At 38.0% G+C, this 17,557-nt stretch overlaps 1 protein-coding gene across 4 annotated transcripts in view; it reads right to left on the reverse strand.

The window, feature by feature from the left end:
• Positions 1–761: 761 nt before the first annotated feature.
• Positions 762–17,557, reverse strand: part of CEMIP2 (cell migration inducing hyaluronidase 2) — a 53,086-nt gene continuing 36,290 nt past the window's right edge. For all 4 annotated transcript variants that reach the window (XM_063421911.1, XM_063421912.1, XM_063421910.1 and 1 more), the window contains 13 exons: positions 16,701–16,789; positions 14,723–14,854; positions 13,987–14,022; positions 13,118–13,273; positions 10,281–10,458; positions 9,611–9,826; positions 8,723–8,934; positions 8,014–8,199; positions 6,636–6,855; positions 5,961–6,059; positions 4,693–4,841; positions 3,877–3,983; positions 762–3,135 (listed from right to left, as the gene is read on the reverse strand). In XM_063421911.1, coding sequence (XP_063277981.1) covers positions 2,939–3,135; positions 3,877–3,983; positions 4,693–4,841; positions 5,961–6,059; positions 6,636–6,855; positions 8,014–8,199; positions 8,723–8,934; positions 9,611–9,826; positions 10,281–10,458; positions 13,118–13,273; positions 13,987–14,022; positions 14,723–14,854; positions 16,701–16,789 — 1,977 coding nt within the window. In that variant the 3' untranslated portion in view covers positions 762–2,938. The remainder of the gene's footprint in view (positions 3,136–3,876; positions 3,984–4,692; positions 4,842–5,960; positions 6,060–6,635; positions 6,856–8,013; positions 8,200–8,722; positions 8,935–9,610; positions 9,827–10,280; positions 10,459–13,117; positions 13,274–13,986; positions 14,023–14,722; positions 14,855–16,700; positions 16,790–17,557) is intronic.

A 17,557-nucleotide genomic window follows, 5' to 3' on the forward strand; every position in this document is an offset into this window, starting at 1 on the left:
CCTAAGCATGTCCTTGCCATCATCCTGGCTCTTTGGGGATGCATCTCTCATCCCACATATACTGGATTTCCAGTGGTGTCTTTGGCCAGAGAGAAGGCTTTATTGCTAGTACACTTAATCTGCTACTGGCTCAAAGGAATTTATTTCTTGGGTTTTTTTTTTTTAAATTTCCTTACTGCAGGACAACATAATTTGGGGAAGAAATGGAAATCAATCTATTTGTATACAAAGCCTGAGCATGAAGAAGCAATTACAATGCCTTTTGGAATGGGTTTGGGGGACTCACTGAGTTTCAGACATGAGAAGTGTCTGGCTCAGCTGTTGCAGGCTGTGGCAGCTGGTGCACTTGAAGAGAGAGGTTTAGGTACATCAGTGGCTTTAACTGCCCCTTTTTCTCTGCCACTGAGCACTACTGAGAATGGCTGGCTTCACCTTCTTTACTCCCCCACGAGGTAGTTAAAGATTACCTGGATGTCCCTGAGTCAGTAACAACGCTGCTCCTCGTTCCCCTGAGCTGAAATAACTCTAGACTCAGCAGTTCAGACAGGCTTTGAGATATCTGGCTTTCAAGACAGGCCCATAACTTCAGTCACCATTAGTGTCTCATTTCCCATGTTGCTAACTTGTCTCTGAATGAAGAGTAGGATATATTCCACAAACTTCACAAACAGACTAGTGTTGAAATAAGATAGTTTGTATTATCCACAAAGCACACATTATAAAATTAGTTGATACAAGAACAGAAGACACCCAAAACTGTATAGCCTTGTCAGATGTAAAAATTTATTTATGCTATTTATCAAGTGTTTAAATTTACACAAAAGACAAACACTTTAACTTCAGGTCCAATTGTTCATCAGTAAGCCCTACATCAGAATACCCTTGACACTTCCAAGGACAATTTTTACAAGACGCTTTGAACAGCAGAATATCATAAATAACGGCCAACTTCACAAACCTGAGGGTCACTACCTCATCACTATTTCTCTGCTGAGCATAACCCACAGAATAAAGGAAGCCTTAATGCCATTTTAATCCCCAAACACTATCACTACTGTACTCAGAGCATTTAAATCACACTGCCCTGCATTAATAACACCAAACATTACGGCTAGTCTTAAAGATTTATCACAGCTTCCCCTAACAAAATGACTTTTCTTTTAAACATTACAAGAGGCCTGTGCATCAGAACAACTGCAAAATACACAATCATCCATTTGGCTTGGTTTTACAATAAAAATAATATCAGTCATCTATTTGTTAACTTCAACTCTTGTGTCATACTCCTTACCCCCTCTCTCCTCACTTAGGAAACTACACTAGACCAGGCAGTTTAATTGTAGCACTGAGGTAGCATATTTTAACTGAACAGAGTAATACATTTGATATTGTGCCTCCTCTCCTTTAAAGCACACACACAAAAAAAATCCCCACAATTTTTCAACATCTTTGGAGAAGACAGGCATATAGTTCATTTCCAACAGACACTCTATTTTGAATTCAAAGCACAAAGCATCATTGAATGGTAGATAAGTTATACCAGCTTGAATGAATGAGAACATATACAAGAAGAAGGAAATATGTCCGTTTTATTAGAAGTAGGGTTACATCCTAGCCCTATGGCACCTTTTGTTCCCTATTATGAAATACATTTTTCCAGTCCCTGAAATCTAATTTCAAACATGAGGATCCTGAAAAAGGGCAGTTGTGCCACTGTTCTAAATGATTTTCACACTATTGGCAGAGCCAAATAATTGCAACAAAACCAGATGAAATCAATGGACCTAATATAAAGTCAACAGGAATTAACAACATGAGTACACTAAAAGAATCAAAGTTAAGGCAGAAGGTATGACTTGATAAACTGAGAGCACTTTCATTCACTTCAAAGTTAAAGCTGAGCTATCCTTAAAAATAATTAAAGAAAAACCAACACAAAAAAAATCCCAAACAAAAACAACAAACCAAAACCAACCAATGAACCAACAATACAAATCCCCAAAACAACAACAACAACAAAACCCAATAAAAAGCTCAACAAAAATAAAAAATCCACCACTGCAGGAGTAGAAGCCTAATTTCCAAACAAATTAAGAATAACAGTATCTCAGCTTTGCCCTTCTGGCTAAAACCTCTAAAAGATTAAGCCGAAGTCAAGCTGTAATTAAGACTGAAGCTTTAACTTCTAGATTTTTTATTAAAGTAACTCTTACAGACATACCTGTGTATTTAGAGGGAATAATAAACAGTGATCCTAAAGAACAAGAGTAATTTCCTGCTCTGCATGCGATGCTTGTACACACAGCCTTGTAAAACTCTGCTGAATGGTGCACACTCATCACCCAGCCCCAGGCCGGATCTCTGAATTCCTCCCTCCATCTTTCACATAGGAAAGCAATTCTTACTGCAGTTGAAATCCCTTGAGTCAGCTGCATGTATAAGGGAAACTGGGTTTTAACACATTGGAAAGCAGACTGAGAATGTAACTGAGCTGACTGAGAAATAAACTCCCAAGGAAACACTAAAACAGCTGGCGGAAAAATGCTTACATTATAACGACCAATTCAAGTTGTTTATGAAGGCATTGATGTTGATCTTTCAAGTAACCCAAAATGCACTCTGACACCTGTTACTAAAATCTTAAGGCTTTTATGAATACCCTCTTACATACAAAAGCAGTATTAAACAGAAAGAACTTGTTTACAGTAAATACAAACATCTGAAAAATCTCTGAAACCTGTTTATACAAATACTAATAAATTCTTTAATATTTTGTACAACTAGAAGGTGCACAGATTGGCATTCAAGCAGTCAATGCTGGCGAACATCTCTCAGACAATAACATGATTTACTTGGATAACAATAGTTTAGAACGCCATAAATTAAAAAATAAGTTAGTTCACATTTTTTTCCCCAGATTTTATGTACATCTTAGTCTTTAATGAGATCGTGCAGCCTTTTTCAGAAGCTCGAGGTCTTTCCGACGGCTTTTAATTGTTCTGGCACAGCCATACTCTTCCAGTTGCAGAGGGATATACTTTTCTATCTGAACAAGCCCATGCCCAGCAGGACTGGTAAACAGCTTAATCCAGGATGGCTTAATGTTTCCTCTGAAGCCCAGAAAGGCCAAGCTTCCTGTGACAGAAAAAGTTCAACATTACCAAACCAGCCAAGCTCACTGCAGCACAATACAGGACTGGTTAGGTAGGAAAAGGTGTGCTCCCCTAAAATTCCTTCCCCCTAATTGAGGATATTAATCCACTCTCAGCTCTACATGCACCTCACAAAAAAATAATGATTTACCATTTCCTATCTCAATACTTAGTATTAAATACCCTGAAATCCTAAATTGAAAACACAGCTAATTGGACAGTTAAAAATCCTGCTTTCTCAATCACAACTTGTGTCATCCCTCTGAAAGATGAGAACTACCCCATGTGGCCTATAGCCTCATCATCCCTCAAAATACCAATAACTTCTCATTTCTAGCTTCAAGTTACTTTAGAACAGGAAATACTAGGCAGGCACAGGAGATCGCTTGAAGATAGATTTGCTGAGTGAGGCACAAGATACAGGCTTAAGGAAAGAAGCCAGTGACTGTTTTTGTGTGATCCACAGGCATGAAGAACTGCTAGTTACTTTTCTGTTTGCAACAAGCTTCACACAATGGGATAAAGCATTTTTCTGCCACATCTGCTGAAGAGCTGCCCACCTCACCTCTCAACAAGAGCTGACACACAGCAGCCACACCAGTGCAAACTGGCAACCACCCTCCACCAGCTGCATCCATCTCACACACCCATGAGAAACTCATCATGCCAACATAAACACAAAGATCAAGGTGGTGTCAAAGAAATGTGCAACATTTTCACCAACCGTTGCTCTGAAGATAAGGTGGCTTCTCTGTCCCCAGGGACATTAAGGCTTCAGCTAAATTATTAGGAATTGCTACATCACCTCTTGTGCTCAGCAGAATGATAGACCTGCAACATGAACAGCACAGACACAGCAGCTGCTATAAACACATTATTTTTAATATTCTGCTACATGTCTTTAGAGCTGGCTGCCCCCAGAGTCCAATTCCTTATGAGTACTTCTGATATGGAAATAGACAACCCTTTCTGAAAACAGTACTTAGAATTTCTTAGTTCTAAACTAATTTTAAATTTAACTTCAAAATAATTGGAAAGTGTTATTTAAACACAGTTTATTATTTTGCATCAAAAAAATCAAGTTTAGATTGATAGTCCAAAATTAGAAAATTAAAATGCTGATTATTTTCTGACACTAACTCTTTATATAGTCATAAAGAATTTTCTCCCCATAGGGAGAGAACAGGATGATATCTTTCACATAGTCCTTGCCACTGTCCTTATAAATAAAAAGTTATTCCTGTTTTAAGCAAAGCAGTGTTATTACATGATGTTGTGTTAAAGAAAATTATTTTTGAGGAAAAAAGCAACACTAGAAAAATTTTAAGTGTTCAAAATCTGCTTAGTTTTCTTAAATAAGGCTAAATAAACTGTCCAATAAATTGCTCCTATGTTTCTCCTTTTGCCTGAACTTAGACATATGTTTTGTTCACTTTCAGTGCTCTTATATCATTATCTATTCATCATTATTTAAATCCTTGTCAGAGAGGAGATGTACAGCTTGCAGGACATACTGGAAATGAGTGGTCATTGCACATACCTTTGTGGAATTCCAGATTTTAAATATCCACCTACATGCCTAATGTCTACTCCAGAAAATAATTTGTTTCCCAACACTGTGCCAGTGCAGGCATCTACTACAACAACAAGTATCCCATTATCCTTGAAGGTAAACATGGTATCATTGACCTGAATGGGAAGAAAAAGAGAGAGAAAAGGAAGTTACTATGAATCAAACAGCCATTCTACTTACTCAGTGTTGCTTCACTTACTCTAGTTTAGACCCTGTAATTTCCTTACAAATACTTGCTTCCCCCTAGCATCTCTTCAGTTTTCCCTTTGAAAGGACACTGCTTAATGGGACTTCTGAAATTGCATGGGCGTCTTAAGCCTGTAGCTTCTATAGGAATATTGTACATTCCAGATGACTTACTACCTGCCTCAGTCATTGCTACTGCTTTGAGAAGCTAAAATTCAGATACTGAATGCCCTGGACTTCTTGACAGTAATACAGTTAATTGATCCCTGCAGCAGGCTAGTTCCAGCCCATTTTTTTCCTACTGAGTGCTCCTACTGTTCTGGATATGGCACACCATTCCTGGAGAAGTTTGCAGCTGTGAAGGTTAAGCTGCTCATGTGCCATTTGTCTACCTGCCTAACTGAAGGTTCAGCCAGGCCAGCAATGACACTGCAGAACGTACAGCATGTGCAGACCAAGCTCTGTGGTGAGAGGGTGTCTGCAAATGGTATTTCAACACCACGTGTGAGTCAACTTCAGCATCTGAATGGAAAGTCAAACTAAACTACTTTTTATACAGTATAACATCATTGGGCTTATTTGGGCCACATCAAAATACAGAAATTTAGTGATTGGCAGTTGCCATTTAGAGGACTTTAGCAAAGCTTAGTGGTTTGTGTGACCCATCCTGCTAACCTACTAATTCACTTGCACCAGGATAATTTCAACAAAATGGATTTAACTAACAAATTGTTAGGTTATGTGTTCTGTTTATTTCCAAAACCAGCCATAAATGTATACCCACACAGATTTAAATATGAAGCTGAACACTTTAAACTCTAATGAGAACATTTTTCTCTTCAGCAAGTAGGATTCAAATATAAAATGGAGCTTTGAGGCCTCACTTTCTGATATTTAAACATAAGCTTTTTGACATTTTTCATTCAAGTGAAGAAAATCTTTTCATTCAAGTGAAGAAAACTGAGGTCTGCACTATGTAGGGCTGTACAACTGTTACAATACAAACTGCTATAGTGATAATTAAGAAGAAAATCATAAAGAACACTTACATATATAAATGCTTGCTGACCTCTGCTTGATGCTTTTTCATCAGATGAATTAATCTGCACAAGGAGGTAGTTTCTGTGAGGGTCACTGGTGAATACCACCTGGATATCAAACAAAACAGTTAAGTACACATATTAACATTTCTTCAACACTTAATCATGCTAGTTTACAACATACAGCCCATGCTCCAAAGCAAATGTATGCATTTGTCAGCACCATTATTTATGGTGCTGGTAATCCCAATAAATATAGTGATACACAGTGTAACCTACTTTATATCCTAATTTCAACATTCTTCTCAGCTTGTATAGCTGCAACAATTTCAAGTTCATGCTAATAAACAAAGATCCAAACAGAGAGAAGGTTTCTGTAGATCTCTGTAGCAAATCTCTCCATGTAGCACAGACAACACTGCAGTGCAAGACATCAATTCACCTATGCCCCACTTCTGTAGTACTTGAAGTAAGAGATGCATAAAAAATGAAAAAACACCCTGAAACCTTTGTGCCACAGAAAGGACTACAAACCTTCACGGAATCCAAGAAGATTAACAAGCTGACCACTGCAATTTGATAAGTTAAATATTCTATGCTGAAAGACTGAAATTTGGACTTAAATTGTGTAGATGGACTCACCAATTCTACAGTTCATGGAAGTTTTTGCTTGTTTTATTTTACCTGAGTTGTGCCACATTTTGTACATGGTACAGTAGTTTTTTCTGGCATCTGCTTTATGACAGTTGGTACTTGGTAGTACTTTGGGTAAGCTTTTGCCATGCAATTACTTGTCCCTTTTGATGAATCTTTGGTCACAATCTTGATCCTTTCACATCCCTGAGATGAGCAATAACTGTGACCATCCCTATCATATTTGGCTTGAAGAAATAAAAACAGTAATCTACACAGAAAGGGGAAAAATAATCTAAATTAACTGGTGAAATACAGGTATTTATATTCAATCTTAACAGCTATATATTATGATTTTCAGAAGCAGACAAACTACAGTATTCACTTCTGCATCACTATCCAAATGTTTCAAAGTATTTACAGTTCACTAGAGTTAAAAAATCTCTAAGAATTTATCTAAAATTCCCCACAATTAAAGGAGACATCAATATAAATGTAGATGCTTTACAAAGAACCAGTTTTCAGATCAGTGGCTTGCAGGAAACAAAAACCAAATTGCAGAGCATGAATCTTTTTTCCTTGCTCATTCATCTTTGCAGACATGCAGCAGAAATATTCAGTTTCACCCACCAGCACTAAACAATATAATTGTGCTACTTCAAATGCCTGGAAACGCAATTTAGGGTGTAGTGGTCAATAACGTTCAGAAAAGACTGGAAGTTCCTCTATTACATTTTAGACTGTTATCAGAGCAGCTCTTACACAAAGCAACATAAATATCTGTTCAGAAACTACACTAATATGTGTATTTATTATAAACAGGCACAGTAGCAGGTAAGAGAACAAAACAAATAAGAGAACAAATTATACATTTAAAATCAATTTTTTCAAAACTCACAACTGATGTACATAGGACCTAATTTATTGGAAGCTGACCAGATCTAAAACCTCTCAGAAGGATCTTAATAGCCTCTGTGAGAAGTACTTTTGAAAGAGAGACTAGGATTTTAAATTCTTTTGAGACAGCTGAAAATAGATTAGGAATTTCAAAAATATAATTTTTAAATGTTGGAAGAGAAAGCTTCTTGGAAATTTCTAGAATTTTCAGTTTAACAAGAAAACAGTTAATTTCTCTGAAGACTAAGAAATTAAATGCTAAAAGAAGCATACCAGGTAGTATATTTTCCCTAGGGAAAATATGGGGTTGGAAATGTCTTTGGTGACTGTGGTGCTCTTGAAAAGAGCATCTCCATGACCACCATGGTAGTTTGGAGATTTAAAGACACACAAACATTCCAAAGGGTTTTGAAGTCCTTCTCAACAGCTTTTCTCTTATGCAGGTGTCTCGACCAGTTGCTTTTAACACTGTCAAACTGGACATTTCAAGGTTAAACAATATCTTCTAGCAGAGTCAAATGAGAAGAGTTACCCAGTACTGTTGTCAAAGTAAAACCTCTTGTCTGATTGACTCTTTTCAAGCTCCATCATTGAAGACACAGGCATGTAGCGCTCCACCTTGCTTGACAGAGCAGATGACCGCCTTTGAAAGGTTTCCAGTACTATAAGAAAATCTGTCTTTGGTTGGTAACAAAGACCAACACGAATCCAGTCATTCCTAAAACAAAAATAAAATGTGTGAGTCCTTGTAGGAACAGTTTAGGTCTCAACACAGAGTGAACAGATTACTCTAAAAAAGAAGAAACAGGAACACAAAAAAGCTCATAAACCTTCAACTGGATGATCAAATCTGCACAATTGTTCATTAAACATTTTAGTAACTCTGATTCTCTCAGGATATATTTGATTATACACTTCAGAGAGACTTAATAAGTTATTTGCCAAAAAAATCAAGTATGATAAGCTATTCAACTGCAATTCTGCTCAACTTCACTGTTGGTACATTTTCTTCTCCAAAGGCTTTTCCTCAAAGACACTGTATTGGACAAGTGTTTAACATCAGGTGAAGGCCTGCTATTTAATCCCTTACTTTTCATACGTTAGTATTTGTAATTATGAAAAAGAAACCAAAACCCAAGCTCTGGTCTTCCAGATGGTTGCAAACTCATGCACAGTAATTTTGCAGGATATAACTTCTGTATTGCCTCAGGGATGAAAGCCACAAAAGCAAGTAAACATACTTGTTGAAGTTAATGAGATACAGATAGGTGACATTTGGAGCTTTTCCATTCCAATGTATTGTATAGCCCTTTTGGAGCATCACCACTGGTTGGTATTGCTGAAAGGCAGCTGCTCTCTGATTAATGCCTCGAAGAACCATGGGATTGGCTGGATACTCATCTCGGACAATAGTCATTGAAAGATTCTGTCCATTCCAGGTTTGGACATAAACCTATGTGATATTTAAGAGAGTGAAAATAGGAAGATTTGGTCTCTTTGCAAAAGAAAATGAAATAGTGAAGCACAATCTGTATACATTATTAACCAAAATGCTGCAGTTGGATGTTCTGAGTTATGTAATACATAAATATCTCCGGATTAAAAGTCCTATTTGAAAAACTATTATAGATTTTTCCCATTTCACAGACAAAAAAGCATAAGGAAGAGAAAAAAAATCAGCTATAACACCTGGCCCCACAGAGCAGGAGCCAGAATGGGAATCAAGTCTGTAAGACTTGTACTCAGAAGGTGGTATTTAACATCTCCAGAAAACCAAACCAAAAAACCAACCCCTTAAAATCCACTCTGTGAAAAAAAGAGCAGAACGAACTTGCATGGAAGAAGACATCTTCAATGCAAAAATGGTTTAGCAGATAGAGCCGCAACACAGAACCCTTGGCAAACACATTTAGTTTTATCTTGCAGCACTTGATACTGTGCCCTCAAGTCTCCTGAGAGGAAGCATGATATATACACAACTGGCAGAAAAGTGCAATATAAATAAAAATATTTTTAAAAGTAAAAAAATTTTGAAATCCAAAGACAGGTAATTTTGTATTTCTTACCCCACCTGACTCCACAAGTGCACATTATAGATTTATCACAAATAGAAAGCCAAAAGTACTAGCCTGTGCATAGTTCCCACTGCAAACCACTCCACTCCATTCTGTGATGTTAATGCATTTCGGGTGTTGAATCAAGTAATTATCCATTCGGCCCACATAGGTATCCCTGTAGTCAGTCACTGAACCATCTAGATCATGAAATATTGAGTTCTTGTCACCATCCAGATCTCCTTCTTCAAACCAGGGACCAGGCCTTCCAAAGAAGGCTTTCAAATAAACCTGACAATGACAATAAAAGTTTTTGTTTTTACTGAGTTGAAACAGAGTAACATTTGCACATGTGCAGAAACACAGGACAAAGCTGATTAAAAACTTTTCGGCAAAGATAGCAAAACAGACATGCTGGCTTTTAGCAATAGGCTCAGGCCAGCTCTTGCTTCTGAACACTGTTAATATTTGCTACAGAAAATTCGTTACTAAAGATATACCAAACCTTACAAAATCTTACAAAAAATTATTTTCAGCTTTACCATAAACATGAATCATTTAGTGTAATACATCCTACACCTTTGTTGGTATTGTTTTTTTTGCTCAGGAGTCAAAGGATACTCTCTGTGTGACCTCCAGCCAGGAGATAAACTCTGAAGTAGGTATGCATAGAGAGGATGACCTACAGATCTTGCCTGCATATGTTAGATTTTCAAGACTTAAAGAAAACTTGTCATAAACTTACATTTGGACCAAACTTCACAAGAGAAATGTTATTTTTTGGAGTCATCTGCCATGGATTTTTCATCAAGAATCCAACTGCACTGGTAAATCTGTCTGGAGTTGGCATGAAGTTTTTAAATGTGCACTTGGTAAGGTGAATAGGTCCATCATAAATCTGAAAGCCTCTGACTGGAAATGTCCTGTTGATGCAAGCAAATATTTATACCATCCTGTAACAAAACTCATGATTCACTTGAATTTGTGTCAAATACATTTCGTCTCAGAGAAATCAATAAAGCAACAATTACAGAATGACTCACAATATAGATTTCAGTAAAGGATATATGGTTTCTGTTGCTCCTCTTGATTACCTGTTATGAATGAAGTAAACCACAAGGGTTATATGAGTGTCTGTGCTTCTCTAATGAGTCAAAAAATCCCCTACTCTTAAATTTTCCTGTTAGCAGAGCTATCACTGTCCATTTGCAAATATGCCTCTTTCTCAGTAGAAACCTAATACCACCTGCTCTTTGATTGATCATGGCAGCTGGAAGTGACTGCAGACTGGAGGAAAGCAAACATCACTTCTAGCTTGGGGAAAGAACACCCAGAGAATGGCTGGTAAGGCTTAGCTTGACCCTGAGGAAGATGATGGAGCAGTTAATCGTAGAAACCATTTCCAGGTCCCTGACACACTGGAAAGTCATCAGGAATAATCAGCATGGATTCACCAAGGAGAAGCTGATCAACTTCTGTGATGAAATGACTGGCCAGGTAGAGCAGTGGGAGAGGAGAAGACATGGTCTACCAAAACTGCAGTAAGACTTTTACACTGTATCCCATAAGATCCTCATGAAGTATGGGTAGGATGAGAGAACAAATAGCTGGGCCCAGAAAGTGATGGGACAAAGTCTACCTGGAGACCAATAACTGGTGATGTATCCCAGGGGTCAATACTGAGTCCAGCCTTGTTCATTATCTTCATTAATGATCTAGATGATTAGGCCAAGAACAGTCTGTGGGCCAAGTTTGCAGGGGGCACAACACACAGGGAAGCAGTTGATGCAGCAGAGGGTTGTGCCACCATGCAGACAGACCCTGACAGCCTGGAGAAACAGGCAAGTGGGAACCTCAGGAAGTTTAACACGGGGAAATGCAAGGTCTTGCACAACAAGCCTTTGTGCTAGTGAAAAGGACCTATGGGTCCTAGTGGAAGCCAAACTAACCACAAGCCAAACAATGTGCCCTTGCCACAGAGAGGCAAAAGGTATCCTGGGCTGCACTGTGAGAAGTGTTACCAGCAAAATGACGGAAGTGACACTTCCTGTTTTTCAGCACTGGTGAAGTGACATGTACAGTGCTTAGCCCCAGTACAAGGCAGATATAAGGAGATACTGGAAAGTGCAGCAAAGGGCCATAAAGATGATTAAGTCCTTGGAGCATCTCTCATGGGAAGAAAACACTGGGAGACCTGTTCAGCCTGGAGCAGGAAAGCCTCAGGCAGGAGTCTCAATATGTATCTGATGGGAGGGTGCAAAGAAGATGGAGCCAGGCTATTCCCAGTGACACGACCAGGAGCAATGAACACAAGATGAAAAATAGGAGGTCCCTGCTAAACCACAGGAAAAACTTTTTCACTGAGAGAGTGGCTGGGCACTGGCACAAGTTGCTCAGGAAAGTTGTGATATATAGTTGGAGATATAGTAAAGACACCTGAATGTTTTCCTGGAACATGAGACCTAGGTGACAGTTCTTGAGCAGGGAGTTGGAATAGATGACCTCCAGAGGCCCCTTCCAGCCTCAGTTGTTATTCAGATGTGATTTCCCTCAACAAGAACTGAATACCACTTATCACCACCACATTAACTTCTCCCCTTTAAATGGCTTAACAGCGAAAAACTAAGGTAGCTGGGGCCCACTTCACCCTTTGCGTTACTTGGCCAAGGATGTGTGGGGACAGAACGTGGAGTCATGTGGGCATGGCCAAGACATTGTGCTACTTGATACCAGCTTACATCATGGCTAGGAGTTCGGGGAAAGGGATTCTCTCTCATTTCCTGAAGGGAGAGCATTCCTTTTTTGGGGAAGCAGTGGGGTAACACTGGTCCTGACCAGAGGGTTTGTCCACCAGGAGAACGCTTTGGGATGCTGACAGTCTCTTGGCCATCTTGTTCTTCGTCTTGGGGGCCACCCAGTCGTAGGTTGAGCAGTGGGGATTTTTTTGTACATAAATCACCTTTGTTTGATATACTTTTGTTATGAATATTGTTTCTATTACTGTTAATATTCTTAATCTCATTGTTTCCAGTACACTGTTCTTGTCTCAGCTTGAGACCTCTGTCTTTTGTCTTTCTCATCTGAGGAGGTGGGGAAAGAGGAATGTTTACATAGGACTCAGTTTCCAGTTGGGCTTAAACCAAAACAGTCTTCTTTCCTATTCTGTGGCAAGGGTAGCTCTTGGTACTAAGTTAAACAAGCATCATTGCAAGTCAAAGAGAAAAGAGAAGGATCATGGTCACAGATTGTGATTTGTCCCAGACAGACTGCAGTCTCCAGTAGCAAACTGACTTTTGAAATTCTTTTACCTGAAAGCTCTCCTCTGGACCAAAATACTTTTTAAAGTTTAATTTAAGTAAGATGACTTAAATTGCTACAGAATAGTAACCTATGGAAGCACCAGATGAACCTGCTTCAGCAAAAAGGTGAGACTGACACAGCTGCATACACAGCATTAAAAAGAAAAAGAGAGCATCACTTTCAATGGAGTCAATCTCTGACAGGTCAAGCAAGAAGGGTCTTGACATCTGAAACAGAGAATTTTTCCTGTATTTCTGATTCCTTCATTCATGACATACTTACCGATTTCTAGGCAGAGTGCGGGTCTTGTTGTCTATTCCTCCAGTTCCCACATATTTATTCTGTCCACCTTGAAACCCATAATTCTTGCTCTCACCTATGAACAGTGACTCTGATACCTCCTGGCTGGCACCTTCATCATTTGGGAAGCTCCCATCACTATCAAAACACATCAGAGATAAGTCTTTAGCCAAGACTCTCCAGCAGATGATTATACCAAGACACAGCACTACTCTTACTTCTGTAACAGTGCTCTCAAGCAAAGCAGTACAGTCTTCATGTACAATACACAAAACAGTAGATTTAGTCATTAACACTAACAGAGGATAACTCACTGAAATGTTCAGCAGAGCCAAACATTAAAATTTCTAACTCCCTTGGTAGTGCAGCACCTTTTTATTTACAGTCCACTTTTCCAATCCTAGAACCAGTTTGTCAGAATCTATATAGCAGTAATTTCAGCTCACTACCTAAGCTACTTGATATTTTTCATTAGAAGGAGACTCTATCCCTGCTAAATGTTCATACCCTTTCTTTTCCATTACTCACGTTCAGGAGGAAAATAAAATACTGCCTAAGGAATCATACACTACCATGAATACTTGGATAAATATAACCCTTCTGGTAAAGAGGCAGCAAGCTGTGGTGTAAACCAAGCACAGGCTGAAGCTTTAGTTTCCAACTGAAGTGGAAACACTGGCAGCTGTGCCAGTTTACAGCCTCTGTAACACCATCTGCACAACAGGAAATACAACCAGGCCCCAAACTGAAATTGCAGCTTTATGAAAGCATATCTATTAATTTTAATAGATGCATGTAATTTTCTAAGCTTCTATGCAAGAAAACACAGAAATGATTAACAAAGTACTCACCTTGCAAATGTCAAACCTATTCCATTGTCTGCAAACCTACAAGAAAGTCCAAAACATCAGTTGTTTTTTTCTGAATTATCATACAGTAGGCTAACTGTGGGAAATGGATTTGTAGAGAATTCTCAAAGTCTAACAGAAGGCTCATATAATATGCATCTGTATGCAAACTTTGAGATAAGAAATGCTGACTTAGAAATGCCATGGAATAGGACAGACATTGTTGAGAAAGAAATAGAACTAGAAACAAGTTTCAAAAGATAGCCTTTGCAAATAAGACTAGATACTAGTCTAACAGTTAACATAAGAGCACATCCTGCTATACACTGAAAAAACCTTGATTTTTTTTTCTATCAATATAACTTTGAAGCACCACACAGTTAACTTTTCTAAAAACATTGCTTTTAAAAAGTAGTAAAACAATTTTCTATCCATTTTAAGCAGGACTTGAGAGCTTCAGAAAACAACAGAAATCCTAGTCTAAATTTACTGTCTCTATTAACTCTCAAGCTTCTTTTTACTATAGTTGTTTTTTTGCTGTTTAAGGCAGGTTCTCATCTAATCACATATAAACTTGCATATTTGAAGTTGTGGGATGGTATGAAAGCTGGTCATACTGAGAAGTTCCTAAAACTAACCATCAATCCTCTCCTATAACCCTGCTTTAATGCACTTTCATAAACAAAGCTTCAGGGAAAACTTCTTAACAGCATGCAGCTGTTTGCTTCCAAATACCTACCCAGAGTTCTGAATAAGGATATCCCCTCCCCTGACCCAGGCTCCATGATCATTGTTTTTGAAAGAGATTAATCTGTCAATCAGGGCAGCAACTCGGGGCTTTTCAGGGTCTGCATCTTGATGAGGTCGAAACCTGGGAGAGATAAACAGTCAGTACAAGAAAACTTTTTATTTTACATGTGCCATATATGTTGCACTGAGTCAACTAGAAAGATAAACACTCATCTGATGGGCAAATTCCACTCTGCTTCATGTTAGGAATGAAAGAAGCTAAAAGCAGGTACATCTTTGGCTCTCTAGTACTAGAAAAATGTCCTTGGGGGTATTATGAAGCAGGAATGCGAAATGTCTCTTTTACAGTAACTCTCACAGGCTCTTGCTCAGTCTCTCTAAGTTTCTTTAGCTGACTTTGGCCACCCTTTATCCCCTTTTTCTTTCTGCCCTCCCCACTTGTAGTGAAACAGTAATGTGAAAGTTTGATGAAGGGAATTATAAGCTACTTGGAAGACACACAGGGCTGACATTAGTTATGTAAGAAGAGTCTGAAACTTTGTCTAACTGGTCCTTCAAATGTTTTAAACTCTTCTGACACACAGCAGTGCTGCTTCTTTGGGCATGCTTGATATTTTTTTATTGCATTGCTACCAAGATAGTCTGGTACAGTAAATTATAACTGGAATCTAGTTTAAATAGTAGGAAGAAACAGTCTGATTAAGAACTGGTGACATTTTCACTTGATTACCCTCAGGACCCCAGACAAGAAGTTATACCCTTAAAAGTATCACAAACATGTATTTTGACCAGGTAAAGATACCTATGTCTGTTATCCCAATCACCTAATACTCTTTTGTTCAGATTTGGATCTGCCCTCTCCCCATCAAAGGGAGAAAGAGGAAGATAGGTAAATGTTAGGTTTTGATAGTCTCAGCCTTCTCAATTAACATTTAAATTCCTCCAGTCTAGTTCCACGTACAACGATTAGGGACCTCACATAGTTATGCAGTGCCTCATTCCTTTTCTTTCAGCCCCAATTCATGCACTGAGTTTCTTGCATCACACTACAGTCTCTCAGAGGCATCTTGCCCTTTTCAAATTCCTCTTGATTACCTGTTATGACTGAGGTAAACCACAAGGGTTATATGGGCTTTCTGTCAAAGCATGCAACTAGCAGGTTCATTTCCAAATTATGAAGTATCGAGTATCACCAAAATTTGAACTTTCATCTTTGCACCTCCAGCAGTCATTCAACTGTCCTTCTCTTAAACAAAGGTCAATTGACGACAAAGATAATCTATGAGCCATATTTTCAGTGCTAATACTTAGTTGGCACAATGTTGACAGACACAGTTATCCAGTATTTATTTAACCACTATCCCAGGCTATTTTATTTGACATTTAAGACAAGACTAACCAGGCACAGTATAAGCTGGAACTTTCCTAGACTCTCCATAAGTCTCTCATTTTGTAAACTGAAGAAAATGTGGTTGATTGTACCACCTCTGCAAAGAGCCTTCAGTAGAACTGTACTACCGAGCTATGACTTCCAAGTCTAGAAGGAACAGCAGAAACATTCAGCAGTAGTAAAGATGAGTGGATGCACTACTGAACCCTTTTTCTAAAAATTAGTTAAAACTCAATTAAAAATCAGATGATCAGATTTTAAAGGAATATTTTCCTTTTAGCAGCAACTCCAGAAAACATTTTAAGCATGACAGTAGAGCATGTTTAAAACAATGCCTTCTAAGACAGAAGCTATCCTGAGCAGAAGCTCGGAAGAAACCCAAATCCTTTAAGAAACACCATCTCTGTTGTTCCCAAAACAAATGAATAAATGAGGGAAAAGGATATATATTAACTTACTGTTTGATTATAATTTATAAATTATTTTACTGTTCTAAAAGGATTTTTCCCCGTGTGAATGGAAGAGCAGTCTCAAAACGTTGCCATTTTTCACTCACTTGAAAGAAAATATCCTTTACCTTGCATTGTTGTCCAAACAAAGATATTCTCTGGGATCATCAGCACTAGCATTAGTTGTTTTAACACCCTTATCAATGAACAAACCAGCCTGAAATAAGCAAGGAAAGAAAATTCGTACTATCCAGAATTAAAGATAGAGTAAAAATGAAATTTTAAAAATTTAAGCATTGCATTCCATACACATATTAGAAACTCTTAGATCTTTCAGTTTGGCTTCAATTGACCTATTGTCTAAGGGAAAACTAGCTAATTAATATAAAAAAACAGTCTGTGATAAAATGAATGGAATTATCTGTGATTTAAAAAAAATGTAATGGAAAATAATCAAAATTCACTTCAGATTTCTTTCACAACATCTATTTGAGGTTTTCCATTTATTACCAGATGCTGCTCTGGAAAATCTGGAAGCAGTCTTGTGGTGAGTTCAAATTATTGTCATAAATGGAAAAGAAAAGAAAAGAAAACCCAAACCTAAAAATCCACTGTGAAAAATCCTTTGTAGTTCACTTTAAAACTAAACTACCTTGGCCACTAAAGATTATTTTGGTCCAAGCAGTAATAAGCTTGAAACTCAGTAATTCAGTATGAAATAAATTACTTGAGAAAATAAACGTATGAGGAAGCATTTGTGCTCTTTTACCTGAAATACATACAAATACCTCTGACTACTTTCACCTCTGATCCAAATTATGATTACACCTGAGTCTTATACACAAGCAGATTCTCAGACCTGCTAGTGGAGTTCTCTTTCAACATGGAATTTTAGCACACAAATCATTACCCTCGTTTAGAGATGCTAATAGCTATACAGGTGAAACTCTTTTCTTCAAAATGCACTTCTGTATTCCGTATGTTC

This window comes from Prinia subflava, chromosome Z, assembly GCF_021018805.1.
Source record: "Prinia subflava isolate CZ2003 ecotype Zambia chromosome Z, Cam_Psub_1.2, whole genome shotgun sequence".
NCBI classification, from domain to species: domain Eukaryota; kingdom Metazoa; phylum Chordata; class Aves; order Passeriformes; family Cisticolidae; genus Prinia; species Prinia subflava.